Below are 22,371 nucleotides of genomic sequence, written 5' to 3' on the forward strand. Positions count from 1 at the left end.
TTTTTTAAAAAAAAATTCATTTTTTACGTTGGTGGTAATAGTTTTTTAAAAAAAAAAAAAAAACGTTTTAAACAAAACATGACACACTGTTGCCATGGTAACCTGCCTCTGCCTTAGTCATAGGTCAAAGAGCCTTCTATATTTCCCCTTTCTGTTCTAGTTGGAGTGATGTGTGGCCTAAGGGTTAGGGTGCTATGCTGGGGATTGGAAATCCTGGGGTCGGTAGAGGGATTTCACTGTTAGGCAGTGGCGCAAGATACTTATTCCCCAAATTGTTCCATGGATTGTCTGACCCTGGTTTCTCGAAAATGCAGAACGCTTTGTATAAAAACCTCTACTAAATACGTCACTCTGTGTATGTAGATAAGTCCCATGCTGTTCACTGTAGACTCACCCCAAGACCTTATAATTTGAGTCACTAGACTGTTGATGACTACTGGCCATTGAACCCCATCCACCCCACAGAAAAGCAGCATTAATATAATTTGTGTTCACAAAAGTATTTATGAGTGCTTTGCTCATGGAATGTTTATGTCGGCCTTGTGCAGCTGGTCACTCAAGCTCCTGCCGGAGCCGGCTATTTTCAGATCTGCTCATAGGTCATTTATGTCATCTTTGGAAATCCCTTTCCAGTAATAGAGTGTGGCAGTGATTACATGGAAGTTTAAAAAGCGATCATTTTATCTATGTATGTTTAAAGGTTTGGAACAAGTCCAGGGAGAACTTCCGCATTTCTTAATAACTTAAGGTCACTAACAATCAAGACTTGTGTAATGGTTCGGTGTGACATGAAGTGTTTTGCCCAGATTGCCCAGGATGATGAATCAGGCTGGCTATTGGTGATACTCTCTGTGATGCTTTGCATGTGGCACATGGCTCCTGCAGATGGGAGATTGTCTTGCCCTTCCAATCCTATCTACCAGGCTGGGTTTTAGCTTTTATTACTTATCAAAGATCATGGTCTGTCTGACAAGCATTTATAGAATTATAATGGGAAATTTTTCAGAACAACCATTGCAACACCTCTGGTAATTACAAAAGTAGGAATGATTCATCTTAAAGTAAAATCTGTCCAAGAAGGGGCATGTATTTTACACTTGTAGAAAGCAGTGATATCATTTTCCATATTTTAGCCATTAAGTAAAGTGACATCGCTGAAGCTTTCACTCTGTCTTCTGGTGGGCCGGTGCACCCTGCAGGACTTGAACACGTCTGTTGCATGAACCTATAAAAATGGCTGGAGACAGTATTTCGGGATTGTCGAAAGGTAACTAGTAGAATTTTTCCATATGTGAATGGTTTAGTGAGGGAAGGGCTGTTGTGTGGGGTCAGAGTGCAATGTGCAAGTCAGGCATGATCGTTTTTCAGAGAATTGTTTCTCTGGTCCTCCGCACTATCTGCATACTGTTTAAAGCCCTTGCAAGATCTTCCTTACATACTTCTCCTCAGCAGCCTGTCTGGTTCGCATTGCACCCGTCAACTTCTCAGCAACTTTACAGCACTTTGTGAACTTTAATTCTCACTTTTTTCCCCTTACTGCCTTCACCACAGACGACTTCCGTATCATGTCACTGTGCTTCCCTTTCAATGACATTTCCCTGTGACCCCTATGTGCTGTTTGCCTTGGTGCTCATGAGCGAGCCTTGAATATACCCGCAACAATGGCAGGCAAGTCTATACTAATGTACAGTTGTTTGTGATGTAGCATGTAGGGCTAGTTTTTTAAAATATCTGTTTACATTGGGCTGGTGCAGCAGCACAATGTCTAGCTGTCTTGCTGCATACTTCTGGGAGCAGAGCTCCATGTGTGTGGAGTTTGCAGGATCCTCTCATGTCATCATCGACTTTCCTCTGGGTTCCCTGGTTTTCTCCCCACAATCCAAAAACATGCTGAGGTTAATCAGAGTAATGAAATTATCTGTAGGCATGTGACTGTACCCTGTGATAGGTTGGTGCCCCATCCTAGGTTGTTCCTCACCATGCACCCACAGCCTCTGGAATAGACACCAGACTCCCCCGCCCCCTCACCCTGTGACCCTGAATACAGAAAATGGATGTATGGAATTTACATTGTCAGATTGTAAAACCATTCACTTTTTCCACCCCTGTAATATATCACACAAATAGATGAGGTTCAAGTTCCTGGGAGAGGTCTATGCGAAAAGGAACAGCTCAATGAAAATAGCAACATACATGGTCTCGATAGTATTCAGGTGCAGTACTAATCAGTATGCCAAAAGGCAAGCAAGGACACAGAGAATATAGAGAAAGGCAGTTACTCATCGATCCATCTAATTTCTCCGTACCTCTGAAGGGAAAAAAGAAAGACAGACAGACTTTATTAATCCCTGAGAGAAAAGTAAAGTTTAAAATACGACCAAGGTTAAAGTAGATGACAGTTATGATGACATTTCACTGGCTAAAATATGAGTAGTTGAATTTTGAATCACTGGTCTAATTAGTCATTTACTTCAAATAGCTAATTGTGATATTCCATTCAAGTACACATGTCCTGTACTTGTCAGGTGCCCCCTTATACAGTAGTACATGTCATCCTAGTACTAATGATTTCATTCACTGCTGAGGGAGGATGGGTTAGATGTTGTCAACAGGTAAACTGCAACCTTTGATATGTGAAAGTAGTAAGTCTGAGTTAATGTTTTTTGTATAAGAGCAGTACCGTATTTAATTGCTAGAAAAACTCTGTATATCGGTCTAGGAGAGCCTTGGAGTAGAGCTGCTAGTCCATCAAATCCAGAGGTGCCCGCTGTGGTTCAGGTATCTTACCAAGGTACACTCCTGCTTTGTAATCCAATGCAGTTTCAGGTTGTGTAATATGCCCAATTCCCCTTGATTGAGTGAGAAACACAGATGTTTCATCTCACCTAAGCATAAAACAATCCATTGCATTAAAAAAATGTGATTGCAGTCTATACATGCAGCTGAATCAGTAGACTGGATTGTGTGTAGGGCTGTAATATCAGTTTTTATTCATCAATAGAAAACAATTTTCATTGTGAGAGGCATTAGGTTCAGTTGACCTGCACAAATTAACCATGTGCCATCTACGGGTAACCATTGGTTGTTCAAAAACAGTCCCTTCAACATCACAGAAGGCAGTTGCTTAGGTAATCCAGAGCTTTATATAGTAATAGTCTAATGTAATTAGCCATGACAGACTATCATATGAGCAGGCGCAAAGGGTTTATGGAACTTCCCATGGTATTTTAGTAATTCATCATCACCTGCCTATGATCTGTAATATCACCTCTGGGTTCGAGTCTCCACCTGGGTTACATGTGTGCGGAGTTTGCATGATCTCCCCTTGTCGTCGTGGGGTTTTCTCCGGGTACTCCGGTTTCCCCCCTCAGTCCAAAAACATGCTGAGGCTAATTGGAGTTATTAAATTGCCCGTAGGAGTGCATGTGTGCGTGAATGGTGTGTAAATGTGTCCTGCGATGGGCTGGTCCCCCATCCTGGGTCGTTCCCTGCCTCGTGCCCATTGCTTCCGGGATAGGCTCCGGACCCCCCGCGACCCAGTAGGATAAGCGGTTTGGAAAATGGATGGATGGATATTGTTGTTGCTATATGACTAAACTAATACATCAATAATGTAATGTCCTCTTAAAGCCGGGCCGGGCACGTGCAGAGCACGCCACGCCTTCCGTGCGCCTTACAAAGCTGCAAACCCAATGCCTGCGCTGCATTAGGGTTTGAGGCGCAGCCCGCTGGCGCGCGAGAAATAAACAGCGTACTAGCGTCGCTCTAGCTCAGTGACAGTTGGAACGAAGTCCCGATTTTTATTAATTTCACTGGCCTTTTATTTTCATAAATAATCTTCTCTTCTGGCTTTTTATCATAGTTGCTACGATGGGATGCCACCGCTGGTTCTTCCGCTCCTCGAAGAAAGGGTTTCATATCATCCCGGTGAGTAACCAGTACAACGCCGTGGTGTCGCCAGGGGGTTAGTATGTGTGGAAGGGCTGTTTCAAGACGATGTTCATCCATTCATCGTCCAATCATTTATCCAAGGCAGGGTCGTGTGGGAGTCACAGGGCAGGGGAACACTTTAAACGGGATGGCGGTCCATGTCAGGGAAAGAGACGCGCAAAAAAACAACGGACAATTTAGAAAAAGTCCGTGTGTAAAAGACGGACGTGCAAATTGCACGCAGTGAACCTTAAAGCTTGCAGGAGCGAAGTAACAGATCTACCGTGGCACCCATTCAAGATATTGTTTAACTGGGGTGTTATTGGGAGCTTTATATTAGGTAGATTGATGGATGGATGGATGGATGGATGAATGGATGGACGGACGGACGGATGGATGGATGGTAGGTAGGTAGGTGGACAGACTGTAGATCCCCGTGAGAAAATGCAAGCAGTGAAGTAACTTTTAAAAAGTGCAGTTACAACTTGAATAGTGCAATTCGTAGACACAAAAAAACAAGCAATGCGGAATAGAAAGGGGTAACATATAAGAATGCATTACCTGGTATCTGTACAGAGTGTTGTCGAAGCAGAATAAATAAATATGGACGGTGCATATAATGCATAACTAATAAATAATAAACTTTCATCTATGTGAAAGTGCCATTTTGTTCACGATGAATTGGCTGGATCTGCTTGAACCAATGTATGTCAATTTTTTTATGCATTTAACGTGGAGTAAATCTATTTATTGTCTTTTTAATGTTTGATTTCACGTGATTTTCAGTCTATATTATTGTTGTTGTCTTTTTAAATGTGCCGTGATAGCAGATTTTTTTACTCTTTTTTTTTTTATTAAATTCCACACAAACGATGAAAAATCCCCAATAAATAACGCTTAGATCTGTTTGACCTAACGAAATTTTGTTTGTTATTCCGTGTCATAATCAATGTGTTACGCTTCGTTCTGAGACTTTTGAAGTGTCATTTGCAGTAATAATGTCATTCGCATTATGAATGGCGTATCCCCCCTCCCCCCCAAAAAAAAAAATTAAAAATGCGGAGGACTAGATACAGATACTTAGATGCATATTGAAACTCGACGACAGGCAAACTTATGATTATCATCATAAAACAAAACCTGACTAGTCATTAGTGGAAGTGGCTATTAGTGTGTTTCCTGTTAAGGCAGCCTTACTACGGCTGAGCTCATGAGTTCTGCTTACCGTACTTGAGTTAACGGCCACCTCATTCACCGCCTCGCCGCAGCGGAGAGCAGGGCAGACAAGAACCGCGAAGCCAAGCGCAGTTCGTCATTCTTTGTCCTGCTCGGAACCATTGTAGCTTGATTGGTAACTCTAGTGCACATATATCAGTGGAGTTTAAATTATTATGTAATGGAGTGCATTTTAACTAGAGGTGAGTCGCAGATATGCGTACATGCCTGAAACAACATCATGATGCTCAGAAAACGCTGCTTCTAAAAAAAGTGCATTAACACATTGATGTTTTAAAAAGTTTTAATGAGCAGTTAAAGCTGAATTTCCCTCTCGCTCGTGCCCATTGCTTGCGGGATAGGCTCCGGACCCCCCGTGACCCAGTTGGAAAATTGATGGATGAATGGATGGATGGATGGGTTCTTGTTGGTTAAAGACAACTAGCAGAATAATTGAAACAATTCATGGGCTCCGTCAACAGCAGTGAAGTCTCTGCTGTTAAGTCAAAGATGAACAACTTGTCGTCGCGACGTTGTTTTGATAGTTTAGCAACATGTCCGTCTGTAAAAGCGCAATTTAAGCGCACCAATAACTGTATTATTGAGATTCATTAACGCAAACGAATAAGGAAGAATCGGCAGCTGCATACTTCAAACGACGTCCGGAGAAAAAAAAAATCGAGCATCTGCATTGTTCGTTTTACGAAAAATGTTTTCGATACAGCAGACCCTTATACCTAGCGCAAATAAACGTACCTGAGTCATCTTGATAAAAGAGATGATAGCTCTTTTGAAATGGAAGCTGGTCATTTATTTACAGCCACTTTCGGCCAATACTAGCAAAGGCACAGACAGGGAAGCCATCAATTTACACGACACGTATAGTTACACGCTACGAAACATACGCAGCCCGCGGTACACATATCACGGTTACAACATTAATTACAAAAAATATACACATTACTTTACATTATTTTTAGCTATACCCGATGCGGTGCAAAGCAAATGTATAATTAGTCCTGTTGACTAGCCCCACAGCATCATGCCAGCAGATGGCATCTGATCCAATGAAAAAGTTAGGCTTGAGGACCATACACAGGCAGTGTGCTAAAATGTCGATCACCGCTCCTACAATGTCCGATTCCTAAAATGTCATTGATTCTGGTGTTTTTATTTGATGTCTACGGCCTCCTAGGCTGCCCCCTTATTCAGTGGTCGCTGCAGCCTTTTTTACAGAACATGACAAGGCTGTCCCAAGTTTTCCTCGAAAACAGCCTAGAAATGTGTCCTGTTCCCATTTTGCAATGGACATAGATCGTTCGTGGCCCAATCTATCTCTAGATTCATTGTGGTAAAATTGCTGCATTAAGGTAAAGTTAACATGTCCTGGCTAGGTGATAGAAGCGGCAGTTCGTGGGGTGAAGGTAAGAGTGGGAATAGCTGGTGACATAAATAGGGAATTTTTCGTGGGCCAGACTGTCCCATTTCAAAATACTTTTGGCTCAACGTTCATAGGATGCTGCCTACAAAGGCAATGCCTTCATAGATCTCATCCTTCAAAGGATGCAGCACAGAAGGCTCTAGTGTTCCCTTAGCACTGCAAATGGCGATTTCCTTGTGGTAGATACTGTGGAACCCTCCTAGTTGATAAGTTACTGCTTCTTCTACCTGGTTTGCCCGCCTGGTCAATAGTGCTTTAGAAAATGTTTGGGCTGGCCACCTTATTAACATACAGATGAAGTAATCTGTAAACCTAGAAATAAGTAAATGAATCAATTTAAAATTAGCCTAAAATAAATAAAATAAATAAATAAATAAATAGCCTAAATAAATAAATAAATGTTATTTGTTTGCTAGTTTATTTGATTGTTTATTCATTCATTCATTCTACAGATTTATTTGTTTATTTATGGAAATGATTTATTAGTTGATTTATGTATTATTTTTAAGTCACCTTTTGTTCTTCTTACTTGGCTGCTACTATTAAACTCGTATAAATCAGCGTTATTACTATTATAAAAAATTGTTTGTTCGTTAGGTTACCTAATAATTTCACAGAGCTATATTCTTTGTTAATATGCTGGCTTTTATTATTGGTAAAATTATATTACATCTGCTATAAAAAAAAGCAAAACCCAGACTTTTATAAATGAGGTGTGACATCAGGAAATGACATTTGCGACGCTTCATGTCCCACGTTGATGATCTCCCTCGTCATAAAGTTTCACCCAGCCACACGTAATAACTCCAAATCAGTACAGAAGATTTCATCCAGAACATTCTGATCAAGTTATTAAGATGGAACTGTAAGTAGCAGAAGCCAGAATGAATAATGTTCAAGGGCCCTTGAGTGAGGGTGAGTGAGAGGGCCCCCAAAGCCATGTCCCTGAGTGAGGGTGAGTGAGAGGGCCCCCAAAGCCATGTCCCTGAGTGAGGGTGAGTGAGAGGGCCCCCAAAGCCATGTCCCTGAGTGAGGGTGAGTGAGAGGGCCCCCAAAGCCATGTCCCTGAGTGAGGGTGAGTGAGAGGGCCCCCAAAGCCATGTCCCTGAGTGAGGGTGTGTGAGAGGGCCCCCAAAGCCATGTCCCTGAGTGAGGGTGAGTGAGAGGGCCCCCAAAGCCATGTCCCTGAGTGAGGGTGAGTGAGAGGGCCCCCAAAGCCATGTCCCTGAGTGAGGGTGAGTGAGAGGGCCCCCAAAGCCATGTCCCTGAGTGAGGGTGAGTGAGAGGGCCCCCAAAGCCATGTCCCTGAGTGAGGGTGTGTCCCTGAATGTGCAAGAAATTGAGATTCACTTTTTATATACACAAATCTGTGACACACTGGACCACCCACTCCTGGAAAAGTGTGTGTGGCTAGGCAGTGGTTCATTGTTATTAGGTGATGTACTGAATTAGTTTGCATTGAACAGAACCTGCGCATTGCAGCTTGACCTTGAACCAGAACATCTCCATGATGGTTTGCATCAAGGGGCTAGGGAAAGTTTTGGTTGACCCTTATGGAGCTTAACAATGCTTTGGTTGAAAATTAGATTAGTCATGAGTAAAATGTCCTCCTTGAGACACTGAAGCTCCTTGAGAGACGTTTTCTGCACTAAAGACAGCCAAAACCCTTCAAAATGCTTCATTGATATTTTCATGTGCTTCCGGTATAGGCTCCCCCCCCCCCGACCCAGTAGGATAAGCGGTTTGGAAGATGGATGGATGGATATTTTCATGTTTCATGTATGTTGCTCACTTAGTATTGCATTCTTAGTATTTGCTGTATATAGTTTGTTTTGTTTTGCAAATGATTGCTCTACAGCTGGTTTAAGTGTGGAGAAAAGAGCCGTTCAGGCTTTTCAGACTTTAAAGTTGGGTTTGTGCGTGCCAGTGATAATGGTTTGTTAGAGTTTCTATTTGACCAACAGCTTCTAGTAAGAATTGATAGGAGATAACTAATCTGACATGCATGAGGTAATTACTGGCAGCCAACCCATGGCCGGACAAGCGTTCTCACAGATACTCAGTGGATTCCAGAAAACCATCAGCCTTTTAGCCACCTGTCCCAGTTTAGATGTTGTGATAAAGTCCACCTCCGGTGCCACATGTCACACTATGTCTGCTTCTTAAGCAAATCTTAATCTAAAGACATATTAGGCGATGTGCCCATCATTAAAAGTAGCTTTGATGTGTACATGTTCTGATCTAGGACATGTCTGGCCAACAGTGGTTAAAAAAGGGGCCTTTCGATAAAGGATGGACTCATTTACAAGCAAGGATCCCACTCATATCAGACTTCAGTTTTAAACAAACAAGCCTGATAGATCTTTTCTGCTGTTAGACCACAAGTAAACAACCACAGAAACAGAAACCTGACCAATACCTGTTTACAGTCATGGTTGCTTTTTTTACAGTCATTGTAATTTTAGAAGCGGAGATGCAAACTTGATTGATATAACCAATCACACTTTGGATTTGGAGTTGGTTTGTCCCACAGCTCTTCCATGATGTAATATCTTGCTACATTCTGAGCAGGCTGCTTTCAGAAACACATGCCTATTTTTTTTGTCCTAAACCCATCCGGTTGTTCAAGAATCTCCAAGCGAGAGCCACTAACTGACATGTTCACAAAGCACTTACTGTGGATACATGGAAATGATGCTTCGTAAACAGGTGGTATTTCCATAGAGTGCATTAACAAATTAGGGGCCTCCCTGTATTGCAAAGCAAGCTGTGAATATGGCAACAGACATTACAGGGAAGTGATCATATGCACATGTAGTGAGCCTCGACAATCCCTCTACAGACAAATGATGTTGTCCTACCAAAAGGAGTCTCACTGATCTAGGGGCATACGGTGATGTTCAGCAAGAAAGCAAAATTTCATGTTTTCAGAATTTGCCGGGCAGGCTACATGCAACAGCTTTGTTAGGCCTGTAGCTGATGCAATTTGTTGCACTTGGTGCAAAACACAGAAAATGCAAAGCTGACTTTCTTGTTGCTGTGGGGCCGGAATACTGCACCTGCCACTCAAAACAGTCAAGAGTCGAATGAGTGTCCTGTCTTCACAAAATGACTGGAGTGTATGAAGAGAAACTTCAAAAAACAACTTAAATGATTGTTATGCGTGTTAAAGTGGGATTGAGGCTTGGGAACTTGTAACAGGCTATTCGGGAAGAAGAGGTTGAAGATGGATAAAGAAAACAAATAATTTATTTTGTTCGTGATTTTTTTTAAATGAGGGAAACATGACACAAGTTCGACACTGATCGTAGCTGGGAAGTGCATGCATACACACGCCCAGATAATGTAGCTCCTGGATCGTTTTGACTGCACCTCTGATTCTAGCTGTCGGGGTTAATTGAAAGGCAAATAAACTGAGAATCCCAGAATTCTAGAACTATGCTGACCTTATAGAAGAAATGTCTGTTATTATATTGGAGTCAAATTTGCAGATCACCAATCCAGGCTGGTGTGCTGTTTCTGTGACTTTCAGTTGGATACAGGGTTGCGATGCTGCCATAACAATATTAATTTGTGAACAACAAATAAGGCTGATGTTCAGCATTCTGTGAAGGGGTGAGTATCAGTTGGGGGCGAAATTTCATACAGGAAGGGTTTTAACAGCAGCAGTTTCTGAGGAAGCAAGGTGCTTGTTCCGTTTTACCTCCTGCTGGCATAACCCCCATCACACATGGACACAACACCAGCTGTCATGTAAGGCTCGTGGGTCTTCGTCATGACCAACTGTTGGCTCATCCTCCCTCCACCTCCCCCATCCCAACCATTTCAGGAAAAGTAGAGTGAGCTCCCCGCCAAGAGCGGGGGTTTCCGTATCTGTTGAGGTTTTGCTGTGTGAGATCACATGGTCATCAGCTGTTTGCTTAATGGCTGGAGAACTAAAATATGAACTGCAGGACTTCAAAGATTAAAATCTCATGCAATTACTGTGTCTTTATTCCGATTCCATGGTACCATACCACAACCTTACTTTTGGACTCAAACCTCAGTTTTCAGTTTCACCCAGTGATATCACAACAAGATCAGGTTATTCTTAATATTTTTCTTGTGGTCTGGGGCTGGTCCCTTATGGGGCTAATCTTAACTGTATCACTGACTGGGGAACATCTAGCGTTATGAATAATTAAAAACCCAGCCTGTTTTCAGAAGTGTGTGTTCTTGTTGCCGGCAGCTCAAAGTGTGACCATCACTGCTAGTTTGGATTGCCACTTTCGCCATTTTCAAAGTGTACTGAGCTAAAGTTAGCTGACAGCCACAAAAATACGCACTGCTGTAGAGATGGCGGTTGTAGAAGGAACACCGCAGAGGGAAAATAATGAACTAAACCTGAAAGCTTGGTTACAAAGTTATGAATTCCCGTTAGGTCCCAGAGCATGATAACTATACTAATGTGATCTGCAGTCTGGAATGTGATCTGTTGTGTAAAATTCATGTGGGTTATTTTATGAGTAAGAATCATGTTCAGTTTTGTGTTTTGCTGTTCTTTAACCCCCCCCCCCCCCCCCCCCCTTATCCATGCCTCTCTTGCAGTGGCTTCTGCGGGCTCTTCTTCTGCAGTTGGTGGACACCAGTCTTACCCTGAAATGTGAGGAAGGTAAAAAAAAAAACTTAATTCTCACTTTCTCTACACTACTTTTTTACATTTTCCAGTCTTTTAGTCTACTATTTTTAACAAAAAAATTGTTGGAAAGGTTAGTCTGAAGTATACTCGATGCTCTCCAGTGTGGCGTCTTGTCCCTCGTGAACCTGACTTGGGTTTCGGAAGGGGAGGGAAGAATCTCAAAAGGTCCCGCTGAAGGTGAACAAGAACTGATGAGTGGGGTTGGGAAACAGGTGCACAGATTTGAGGTAGAAGTCTGGGCACCGTGTTGCATAGAGCTGTGGGAGGGCCAGACTGTAGACGATGGAGATACCTTCTGATGTCGTGCAAGAGGTGAAGAGCAAAGAGCGGGGCATTCCCTCCCTGTCTGTGGCCCAGCGTTCAGCGAATCCTAAAACAGCATAGGTTATGCCAGCAGGTCAGGTCTGAATACATCGACAAGATACCTGTTTAAGGACATGGAGGGATGATGGGGGATGGGGAATTCTTACAAAGGGAGCTGGAAGGCAGATTGTGTTCATGATTCAGTTTTGGTGCATTTTTTTCCCTGTCAGACAATGACCCCCAACAAAAGGGAAAATTTATTTGAGAATCTCTAGCCATCCCGTGTCTCAGGCACCGTACACAGAAGTGTTAGGTTAAACTCCCATTGTTTTAGCCTCGCTGCAGGGATTGTGATGCCATAGCGATGTCAGGGTGAATTTTCTGATCTTCCGTGGTTGGTCCTGGTATATCAGGCTGCATTGATCTCGTCTTTCAAGGTGGAGGTTGCATATCCTAAGGGTTTCTGGTGCTGCTAGAGATTTTGGACCCCTTGAATGCATGTCATACCGGGTCCCATGAAAGCATGACATATCGGGCCCCATGAAAGCATGACATATCGGGCCCCATGAAAGCATGACATATCGGGCCCCATGAAAGCATGACATATCGGGCCCCATGAAAGCATGACATATCGGGCCCCATGAAAGCATGACATATCGGGCCCCATGAAAGCATGACATATCGGGCCCCATGTTTGCATGTCATATCGGGCCCCATGAAAGCATGTCGTATCGGGCCCCATGAATGCATGTCGTTTCGGGCCCCATGAAAGCATGTCGTATCGGGCCCCATGAAAGCATGTCGTATCGGGCCCCATGAAAGCATGTCGTATCGGGCCCCATGAAAGCATGACATATCGGGCCCCATGAATGGATGACATACCGGGCCCCATGAAAGCATGACATACCGGGCCCCATGAAAGCATGACATATTGGGCCCCATGAATGCATGTCGTTTCGGGCCCCATGAAAGCATGTCGTATCGGGCCCCATGAAAGCATGTCGTATCGGGCCCCATGAAAGCATGTCGTATCGGGCCCCATGAAAGCATGTCGTATCGGGCCCCATGAAAGCATGTCGTTTCGGGCCCCATGAAAGCATGTCGTATCGGGCCCCATGAAAGCATGTCGTATCGGGCCCCATGAAAGCATGTCGTATCGGGCCCCATGAAAGCATGTCGTATCGGGCCCCATGAAAGCATGTCGTATCGGGCCCCATGAAAGCATGTCGTATCGGGCCCCATGAAAGCATGTCGTTTCGGGCCCCATGAAAGCATGTCGTATCGGGCCCCATGAAAGCATGACATATTGGGCCCCATGAATGCATGTCGTATCGGGCCCCATGAAAGCATGTCGTATCGGGCCCCATGAAAGCATGTCGTTTCGGACCCCATGAAATAATGTCATATGGGGCCCCAGTCCAGACCAATTTAATTAAATTCAGATGTTTTGGGGCCCCTATCAACCTAATTCCCAGTTTTCCCAGGATGTTTTCTAGCTGCATTCTGACTAAAAGGTGAAACTCCTTCCTCCATTCAGGCATGGTGCTCAAAGGGAATCAGTGTGTCCCCTGTAATGCGGATTACTACTGGACGATGAAGCAGGGCCAGCCTACATGCGAGCCATGCACCCGCACTTGCTCAGGTAGGCCTTCTCGTCACTTGCCCTAGCCTCCGGTGGGGTGTCTGTTATGTCACCTTTACAGTTAATTGAGTGTCGCCCTTATCATGTTTGAGGTAAAGCGGTGCCACCCAGGCTGCCTGGACACCCGTGGTTAACTCTGTCTGCTCTGTATGTACCAGCAGAAGTGCAATACAGGGTTGAGATCCAGCCCTGCGGCAAGTCTGTCAACAGAGAGTGTCACTGTATCCAGGGGACATTCTGCCAAAGCGAAATTCAGTACAGCTGCCGGAGATGTACGCCGTGCAAATCCGGAACCTTCACAGACGTCACCTCCCGGGCCAGACATTGCAAGCCGCACAAGAAGTAAATGCAAGACGGGACCGCTAGCACAGAGCTGGGTCACACAGGTTGGGTAGCACACAAAGGACCACAGGGTTCACCATAAACAGGACTGCAGTCCAGGACTGACTGTGAAGGCCTGTCAATTTACAGTGCTGGAACAGTGGTTGAAAATATGCAGGAAAACATGAGCTGGCATGTCAGTAGCAGTGATGATCAGTTTTTCTGAAGCTCGTCATACTGGATGATACTGGTAGTCACCAGAGCAGTGTTATAGGTGGACTGCGGGGTGCACAATGAGGTGTGTTTCTCTGTTTTGTGCAATCTGTCACACAAGATACACAAAGATAATGGAAGAATCATGTTTGTTTACTCTTCTGTTTTTTTGTTTGGTTATTTGGTTATTGCCGATGTTTACTGACATAAGAACATGTAAGTGTACATTTGTTCATAGCTGTGCATGTGCTCATGTGTGTGCGTCTGTGTTGTAGTTGCACACAGCTAGGGATGTTGACGATTAGAGAGGGCACTAAGACCTCCGACAGTGTTTGCGGCACCCAGACCACCCACCCACCTACCGCTGCAAGCAAAAGTCCAGTTAATGGTATGTTGGTGGGCTGTCTTTAATACATGAAATTATGATCATATGTCCCAGATGACATAGGGACAAGGACAAAAAACTATTTACAGGGAAAAAAGTAGAGAAAACTGAATATAAATGTATGTTGATCAACACTTGGATATTTCACACTGAGTATAACCCCTCCCCCCCAATACTCAAAATCCAAACAGCTGCACCCTATGGGGAACTAAGCTTGCAAACTCTAGATTATAAGTCTATGTCCTTGACTATTACTCTTAATTAAAAGTCAATTTGGGCCGTGTGAAATAGCAATTTAAATGACCAGAACTATTGCTATACTCTAGCTATGTCACAAGCTGTGTCCCAATTCAGGGACTGTATCCTTCAAAGGACGCAGGCAGTGTAGTTTTTATAGGCCGTGTCTATATACAAATCTGCATAATGAATCTTGGGATAACTTGGGCTGTGAAGGATCCATTGGGTGTATCCTTTGTGGCCCAGGAAAAGAAGGATGCCTCATTTGAAGGAGCCTTTGCAATGGAAGAGGCTTGTCGCTCCACTGTTACACATTCAGACTTCGAATGCAGCCTTAGAATGACGCAGGCCCTGAAATGGGACACAGACACAGTAAATGTATCTGTAAAAACTTGATTCCTGGCACCACCAATTTTTCCTCATGCCCCCTGATGGCTATTCGGGAAACAAACAAAAAAAAAGCACTCCCTGTTTATGACTGTTAAGACGGTATCTATCTTTGTTATTTGTCTTCATATCACTGTTTGCCTTGTGGGGGGGGGAGGGGGCACATTGGTGACAAAATGATTTTTCTGTGTGCTTTATAAGCTCTGTAGATGTATACACGTTTTTTGGGTGAAGTGAAATACCGGAGTAGTCCACCAGGTGGCTCTATATGATGAAAATCCCTTTCTAATCTTCTCAACTTGCTTACATGTAAATGCTCTGCTGTATTTTTTTTTTATCAACAGTCACACAAGACGTCCCTAAAAACAGCACTCCTGATACCATAAGATGGAGCTCTTCCAGTTCTATGGACACTTCCAGTACAAACACTCCGGGCACCCAACCACCCCCAGAGAGATTGGTGGATCTGAACTATACCCATTACATCTGGCTGCTACTCTTTGTGGTGCTGGTTTCTGTAATGCTGCTAGGTTTCTTCAAGCGGATAGGTGCCAAGCGGGTGCACCACTATTGGCGTGAGTACGGGGTGCACAGGCATATCGCCCAAGGGGTAGCTTATCATCCTCTCGCCGACACACCAGGCCAGATGGGCGCTGCAGTGGAAATAAAGCACTGACTAGACTGCTGTGAATAATGTCTTTATATGTGCAGAGGTATAACACTCTAGTAACCCCAGGGACTCAGCATTAGTTATTAAGGTGTCTTGTTTTTCGTCTTTTTCAGGACAATCACTTTCAAAATGTGTGAGTATCATTCTCTTTAAAAACACTTTTGATGCATGATCCAGAGCTTGTCTGCCCCCGACTTAGGGCTTTGCGGATCGCACCGTCTTAATGTGCTTCTGCTCAGAGATGGGGCAGTGGTCCTGGCCGGGTAACTGAGCACTTCCTGGCCGCTCTGCCCTTCAGACTTTGTGTCCGCATTTACAAAGTAGCAGCACGAAAAGTGGTACGTTCTCCCAGCAGGTGAAGGATGAGCTGGGCCCGAAGGAGGAGCCTGAGCTGAGCTGTGGGGGGGGCCCGCAGCAGGTCACTGTGGGCCACAGTGGGGGCAGAGATGGCGTCAATAATACCGTGGGTGAGTGCAGCGTGCCCTCTCCTATTGGCCATTCACTTCTACCCACTTCCCTGCAGCCACGCAGATGACAAAATCTCTGAGAGGGCCGGGTCGTCCGGTCACTTCGCACATGCCCACACGCTGACTGCCTCAATCTTTTCATTTGTGCTGACTGTTCATTGGGGCTTCGGTGACTCCTTGCAAATGAATCTGTGGCTCTGGTCCTCTGTATCTCCAGAGCATCATCACATTCTGTCAAAACTGTTAATCGTCTGAACTCTACCTCTGCACTGTTATTTACCTCACAAAATGGGCAAATATAAATTGTGGCTTTTTTAAATTGCATACTTGTACCTCTGGCCTGGGGCTAAACGATTAAGCAACCAGTTATGGTATCTTGACTTTCAGTCCTCTTAGGAACAGGCCCACAACATGAGGAAACAAATTCTGTACAATAGTACCTCTGTATCCACAGATGATACAGTCCTGGACCTACCATGGATGCCTGAAACTGTGAATAATAGCGAACCCCATCCATGGACCCCATATTACCAGCTCATGGAGCAATGAAATTGTATATTTTACATTTTTATAACAAAGTGCAATATTGCAGCAACGATTGCAATTAGCGAGAATGCTAGAGGCAGCCTGGATGAGAGTTCTGCTGGGGAGTGTGGGTTTGGGGACGAAGGGAGAAGAGTCACGTACTGGGTGCGACTGGGCTGGTGGAGTTCACCGTGTTACAGCCTGTACTCGCTTGACACATGGTTTGAAACTTATGAACTGTTTATTTCTGGAATTTTCCAATATTTTTTTCAGACTGTGGTAAACTGTAGATAATTGATACTGCAGATAACCGTAGTGTAATTACTTAGACAAAGAGGGCCAGCTGGGTTGTTGTCTAGACTACCGTCAGGCCACTTCAGTCAGCATCTGGCCTTTGGGGTCCCTCCCATCCCAGCTGACCCTTGGCATCCCGCAGGTGTCGACTGGCTCCTGATATCTCTGTCATAGTGCCTTCTCCATTTGGTTTTAAGCTTGCAGCTATGTTCAATATCTTCATGAAACGTCAATGTTCAATATCTTTCTATGACTCACATCTTTTGACAAAAACAAGACTGGCTAGGGAGCCTAATTGGAAATCATTATTCTGTTGCTGTTGAGCGCTGGCAAATGGTGTAGGCATCCCACCAAACCATGGAGAAGGTCATGGGTTCATGCTCAAGGCTCTTGTAGATGCCTAAAGTCTGGAGCTTGGAGTAATTCCTCCTTCACATTTTGTGGGCTAGACATGATTGAAATGGCCAAACCCTATTGGTATATCAGATATATAGCAGAGGTTGTGAGCCAAGAGAACTGGCTTAATCTGACCGACTGGGAGATGAGGTCATGGGGGAGCTTCACAAGAAGAATAAGCATGGAGATGCTATGAGGAACAGAGCCACCAAGGGGCAAGCTGGCCACGATCTACACTCTCCCTGCCCTCTTTGCTCTTTCCTCTTTCACTACGGGTCACCCGTTTTAAACAGGTTTCACCCCACAGGAACGATACACATCTATAACCCTGGGACGGTGGTGCTGGGGTCCAACTCAGCAGCACAGAGGGAGGAGTATGGAAGAGCCGAGGAGGTGCAGCCTCTCATCGGCACCCCACAGCAGGAGTCTCTGACTGGGGCCCGGGTGCCTGACGGCACTGAAATTGGATCTGAGGAGAGCGGCACACCAAGGCCCCCTGTGGTGGAATGTACAGAGAATGAGTTCCAAAAGGAGCTGAGCTACCCCATTCCTGCTACGGGCAAATGATGAGCACACTGGGGGCTGGGGTAAGGATAGAGGTAGGGGAGCGTCCCAAACCTAAAGGCTGGGACTGGAGCATGAGAGAAGATCAAAATGGAGATCCATGACCTTTAAACCATGCTGAAATTCTGCCTCAACAGAAGTGCCTTTGGAATGACTCACTGGATATTAGGAATTAGTTTTATTTTTTTTTCCATTTTGTAAATTTTCCAATTCGATTATCTGCTTCTTTAGTAAATAATGATACAGAAGCTTTACACACTGCGGGCATGAAACCCACAGAAACGATAACAATGAAGTATGAGTCTGTGCAGGGGAAGTTACTCATGTGAGGCAGTATACAGTGTAAAGGAAACGGAAATGACAGCGACCTTAGCGGGAAAGGCAAGGCACTCTGACGACCATCTTATTTCTTTTTGGGATGTATTTTTTTTTTTTTGGGGGGGGGGGGGTCACAACTCTGGTCATTTTTGTTTTAATAAGTCACTGTCCTCGCCGACTGGCCATGCCATTCCTTCTGCTGCCATTGCTGTGGCAATGACATAAGCGACCTGGTAATTACCCATCAAGCAACGTGTAAGGGGGTTTCTGTGGCCCAGTTAAAAATCCCCGCAGGTACACATGGGCAACGCTTTGCATGCAGCTGAAAGGTCAGCTTTCATCCAGCAGAGATATTGTCATACACAGTGTCATGCCCAGGATAAATGAAAGGTCATTCTTTGTTTAATCACCATAAAGACTCTCATGGGTACACAAGTTGTGGTTTGACCACAACAGAATTGGGATTTAAAGCAGAAATTCTCTGCATGACTGGACCATTCATTCCATTATTCTGCGTTCACTGCAGGAAGGTACGCTGTGCAATCTGAAGGCTGCTATTTCACACACTTATATGCATGTTCCTGTATGGATGGGGAAGTTCACGCTGTGAACTCTAATGCCAAAATGCGGCTTTGGTGCCAATTTTTTCTGACTGATTTTTTATTTTTTTTACTGAGCTGATTCACTTCAGGATCAAGGCAAATGCTGCCACCCTGTAATGGGTAAGTGGTGACAGATGGATGATACCTCATGGCAAAACTTATCAGGGTGTCCTGTCCTTTTTGAGGATATTCACTCCTAAAAATTACCCACAAGGTGAGGGAAACATGCACGTACTTGTGTTTTTAGCTCATGTGATAGCTTGGTGAGTTGCAGTGCAGAGTTTCCCACTGGGATTAATGAAGTCCCTCTTAATTTCAATCTTAATCTTGATGTAGGATCTAAGAAAGGGGTGAGAATTGGAGTCAAGAAAGACAGCAAGAGAAAGATTATCAGACTGAAGGACTGAAAATGAGAGTGTTACACCCATCCCTAGTACTGTACCGTCTGTTTATATTAATTTATCCTTCCTCCATCTTTTATTATATATTTTAACTGCTGCATTTTTCTTTTCCGTATTTTGGTTTAAGATGAATTGTCCACTATTGTCAGTTTTGTTTTAAGGTTCAAAGAACGATGCAGTCAGGTTGCCTGTTTCCATGACGGCTGTGTCACATGGAGCAGGTGGGATCCAGCCCCGCCTTGTGCTGCTGACTGCCGCACCACATCTCACTGCCTGTCCCTGTGTGGGGCACCAAGTGTCAAGTGTTCGTTTCCGTGCACAAAACACATTCTGTGCCACAAAAAAAGCATTATTTCATGACGAAATCAAGTAATGCCTTGCTGCATTTTGTCCACAGAAAGACAAACTTCAGTTACATTTTATCCACGAAAACATAGACTTATTTTCATGCGCAGAATTGATATCAGCACTTTACATTTTGTGGACAAAAGAAGGTCATGTTGTGGATGAAATGCATTTCGTGAATGAAAGAAAGTAATTTTGTAGACAAAATACATTATTTGAATAATACACAGTCATTTCACGGACATAAAGCATTTTGTAAATTAAAGAATTATTTTGTGAATGCAGGGGCGTTGTCAGAGATTTTCAGCCCCATGAAAGCATATCATATTGGGCCCCCCAGTCCAGACCAATTCAATTTTTTTCCTATTTTTTTAGGACCCCTGTCCTTGGAATCATCCTGAACCCCTCCCTACACACACATACACTTCATGGATGAAAAGCATTTCATAGATAAAAGAAAGTGATTCTGTGGTCAAAATGCAATTTGTGAATGATACACATTCATTTAGTGTAGGAAATTGATTTTGCAGAGTCACAAAAATGCATTTCATATTTTGCTGAGTCAGGAAATGCACCACAAAATGCATTTCGTGAATTAAAGAGGGTGATTCTGTGGACAAATGCATTTTGTTAATGATACGCAGTCATTTTGTGGATAAAAGTGATCTTTTGGAATCATGAAATGCATTTTGTTTTTTGTAGTCACAAAAGGCAACACGAGAAGCATTTAGTCTTTTGCTGAGTCATGAAAGGCATGTTGTATGCACGCGCCTGGGGGGAGAGTAGTACCTTGAAATGACCAGATGGTGGAGGACCATCTTTTATTTTGCAAGCTCATATAATTATGTTTAACTTGAATTTAAATGTAATAAAAGTACAAATAACTGCTGGGCTCATACTTTTACTGTCATATTTCACTGCTTTTATTGCACTTTCAATATTTTGAAGCCAACCAAAACAGTGGGTGGGGGAGAACTTTTACTTCAAGTTAAAACACTGCTTCAGTTTGACACGTTTGAATCGCTTAATACCCCCTCCCCCACAATAAAAATGAAAATAACACAAGCTGAATCCCTGTCAGCGGTAATTTAAAAACCTGAAGACTATTGTTTGTTTTTAAATAGTTGTGATTGTTTCAGGGGCGGCATGGCAGTGCAGTGGTTAGCACAGTTGCCTCACACCTCTGGGACTTGGGTTCAAGTCTCCCCCTGGGTCACAAGTCCAAAGACATGCTGAGGCTAACTGGAGTTACTAAATTGCCCATAGGTGTGCATGTATGTGTGAGTGACTGGTGTGTGAGTGTGCCCTGCGATAGGCTGGCCCCCCATCCTGGGTTGTTCCCCACCTCGTACCCCGTAGTTTCCGGGATAGGTCCCGGACCCCCCACCACCCAGAAGGATAAGTGGTTGGGAAAATTGATGGATGGATGATTGTCTCAATTAACATTTTGCACTTTATTTCTGGAAATATGCTAACTTGTTATTTAGCCGGATCTCTTCTGCAGTTTCTGTCTTGGCTGATTAAGTCACAGCACAGTTTTCACGGTCAGAAGCCAGTTGAGAAACAGCATCTCTCACACATTGTGCTGGGGGGGGGGCTTCTCACGACCAGCCATTCAAACTGAGTGATTTCTCAATATTCCAGAATCATTTCTGAATTTACATATTGCTCGCTTACCACTGCTCATAAAGTACACATTCTCATGTTTAAAGCAGGCCGTGGGTTGTTGTCAGAACCATCCTTACTGCAGACAGTTGACCATGACTGTAATTACACGGGTCTGCAAAATCAAAGCTGCGCTCCGCCTTCTGGTCATTTCAAGGTACTACTCCCCCCCACAGGCGCGTGCCCACTACTTGCTTTTGGTGACTCGGCAAAATACGAAATGCATTTTGTGATTCCACAGAATCGGTTTTGTCCAAAAAATTACTGTATCATTCACGAATTGCATTTTGCTCACGTGACTACTTTCTATCATTTACAAAATGCATTTCGACCACAAAATGACTTCCTTCTATGCATGAAATGCAAAGTGCGGTTATCAATTAATGATACAAAATGAAACATTGTTTTTTTATTTCTGTTCACGAAAAAAAGTTAAGTCTTTATGCTTTCTAGGACAAAATGTAGATGGAGTTTGTCTTCCTGTGGGCAAAATACAGCAAGGCATTACTTGATGTTTTTGTTGCATAGAATGTATTTTGTGCCCAAAAATCAGCGCTGTCCCCGAGTCAACCTGCCTCAGTTGGGTCAGCACACTGACAACACCCCATGCTTTGAGCATAAGGATTGCACTGTAAGACTGGTGGTAAGCGAGTAACGTGTCTGTGAAAGAGGAATCCAGAAATGATGGTGGAACATTGAGAAATTGCCCAGTTTGAGTGGCTGATTCTCAGAAACCCCCGCCCCCCCCCTACCTGGACAGAAACTGACCCCAGTACAAACTGCAGAGGAAATCGGGCTGAGTGAGAAGACAGCATATGGCCATAAATAACGTGTAAGATGTTCACTGAAACAATCACTGTGTCATTTAAAAGCAAACAATAGTCTTTAGGTTTTGAAATTACCGCTGTATCAGATTTAGCTTTTATTGTTTTTATTATTATTGTGGGAGAGGGGGTATTAAGCGATTATAACGTGTCAAACTGAAGCAGTCTTTTAACTTGAAGTAAAAGTTCTCCCCCACCCACGGTATTACGGGACAGCCCTGTGACTCACTGCAAATGAATACCTAAGAATCTGCTGAGAAGAAATTCGTTGTGCGGACGTGCCAAGTTATGAAGTTTTCATCTACGGATTGGCGCAGTCTCCGTTGTCATAAAAATCTATTTTTATTATTGTTGTTTTATTTTTAACGAGACTACAAAGACCTTACACACTCTTTAACTTGGTGCTTGCTGCAGTTTAAAATAATCTCTGACCGATTTGCACGTGAAATTGTTTTATATATGTATGATTTCATTTAAAAATAAAATGTAGAGAAATAGCCTCGTTTAGTTCAGATAGTCTCATCTGTGTTATGACCGACATCAATTAT

The 22,371-nt window shown here is 43.7% G+C and overlaps 1 protein-coding gene across 3 annotated transcripts; it reads left to right on the forward strand.

Moving 5' to 3' along the window:
* The first annotated feature begins 64 nt into the window (after positions 1 to 64).
* si:dkeyp-61b2.1 (tumor necrosis factor receptor superfamily member 9) lies at positions 65 to 19,753 on the forward strand. 3 transcript variants are annotated; one of them, XM_049023359.1, is made up of 9 exons: positions 65 to 3,927; positions 11,174 to 11,237; positions 13,105 to 13,209; positions 13,368 to 13,551; positions 14,019 to 14,131; positions 15,097 to 15,327; positions 15,536 to 15,555; positions 15,775 to 15,889; positions 17,412 to 19,753. In XM_049023359.1, exons 1-9 carry the CDS (start codon positions 3,871 to 3,873, stop codon positions 17,669 to 17,671), a joined length of 1,149 nt encoding a protein of 382 aa, XP_048879316.1. In that variant the 5' UTR covers positions 65 to 3,870; the 3' UTR covers positions 17,672 to 19,753. The 3 variants fall into 3 exon arrangements, with proteins under 3 accessions (XP_048879316.1, XP_048879317.1, XP_048879318.1); XM_049023360.1 differs by having other exon boundaries at positions 15,778 to 15,889; XM_049023361.1 differs by having other exon boundaries at positions 13,371 to 13,551.
* The last annotated feature ends 2,618 nt before the right edge of the window (positions 19,754 to 22,371 follow it).

Source organism: Brienomyrus brachyistius, chromosome 8 (genome assembly GCF_023856365.1).
Source record: "Brienomyrus brachyistius isolate T26 chromosome 8, BBRACH_0.4, whole genome shotgun sequence".
NCBI classification, from domain to species: domain Eukaryota; kingdom Metazoa; phylum Chordata; class Actinopteri; order Osteoglossiformes; family Mormyridae; genus Brienomyrus; species Brienomyrus brachyistius.

Bases quoted from the DNA above. Each gene is read 5' to 3' on its own strand.
- si:dkeyp-61b2.1 (XM_049023359.1), top strand. From the start codon at position 3,871: ATGGGATGCCACCGCTGGTTCTTCCGCTCCTCGAAGAAAGGGTTTCAT. The intron at 3,928-11,173 runs GTGAGTAACCAG...CCTCTCTTGCAG, and splicing joins AAGGGTTTCATATCATCCCG to TGGCTTCTGCGGGCTCTTCT. The intron at 14,132-15,096 runs GTATGTTGGTGG...TTTTATCAACAG, and splicing joins AAGCAAAAGTCCAGTTAATG to TCACACAAGACGTCCCTAAA.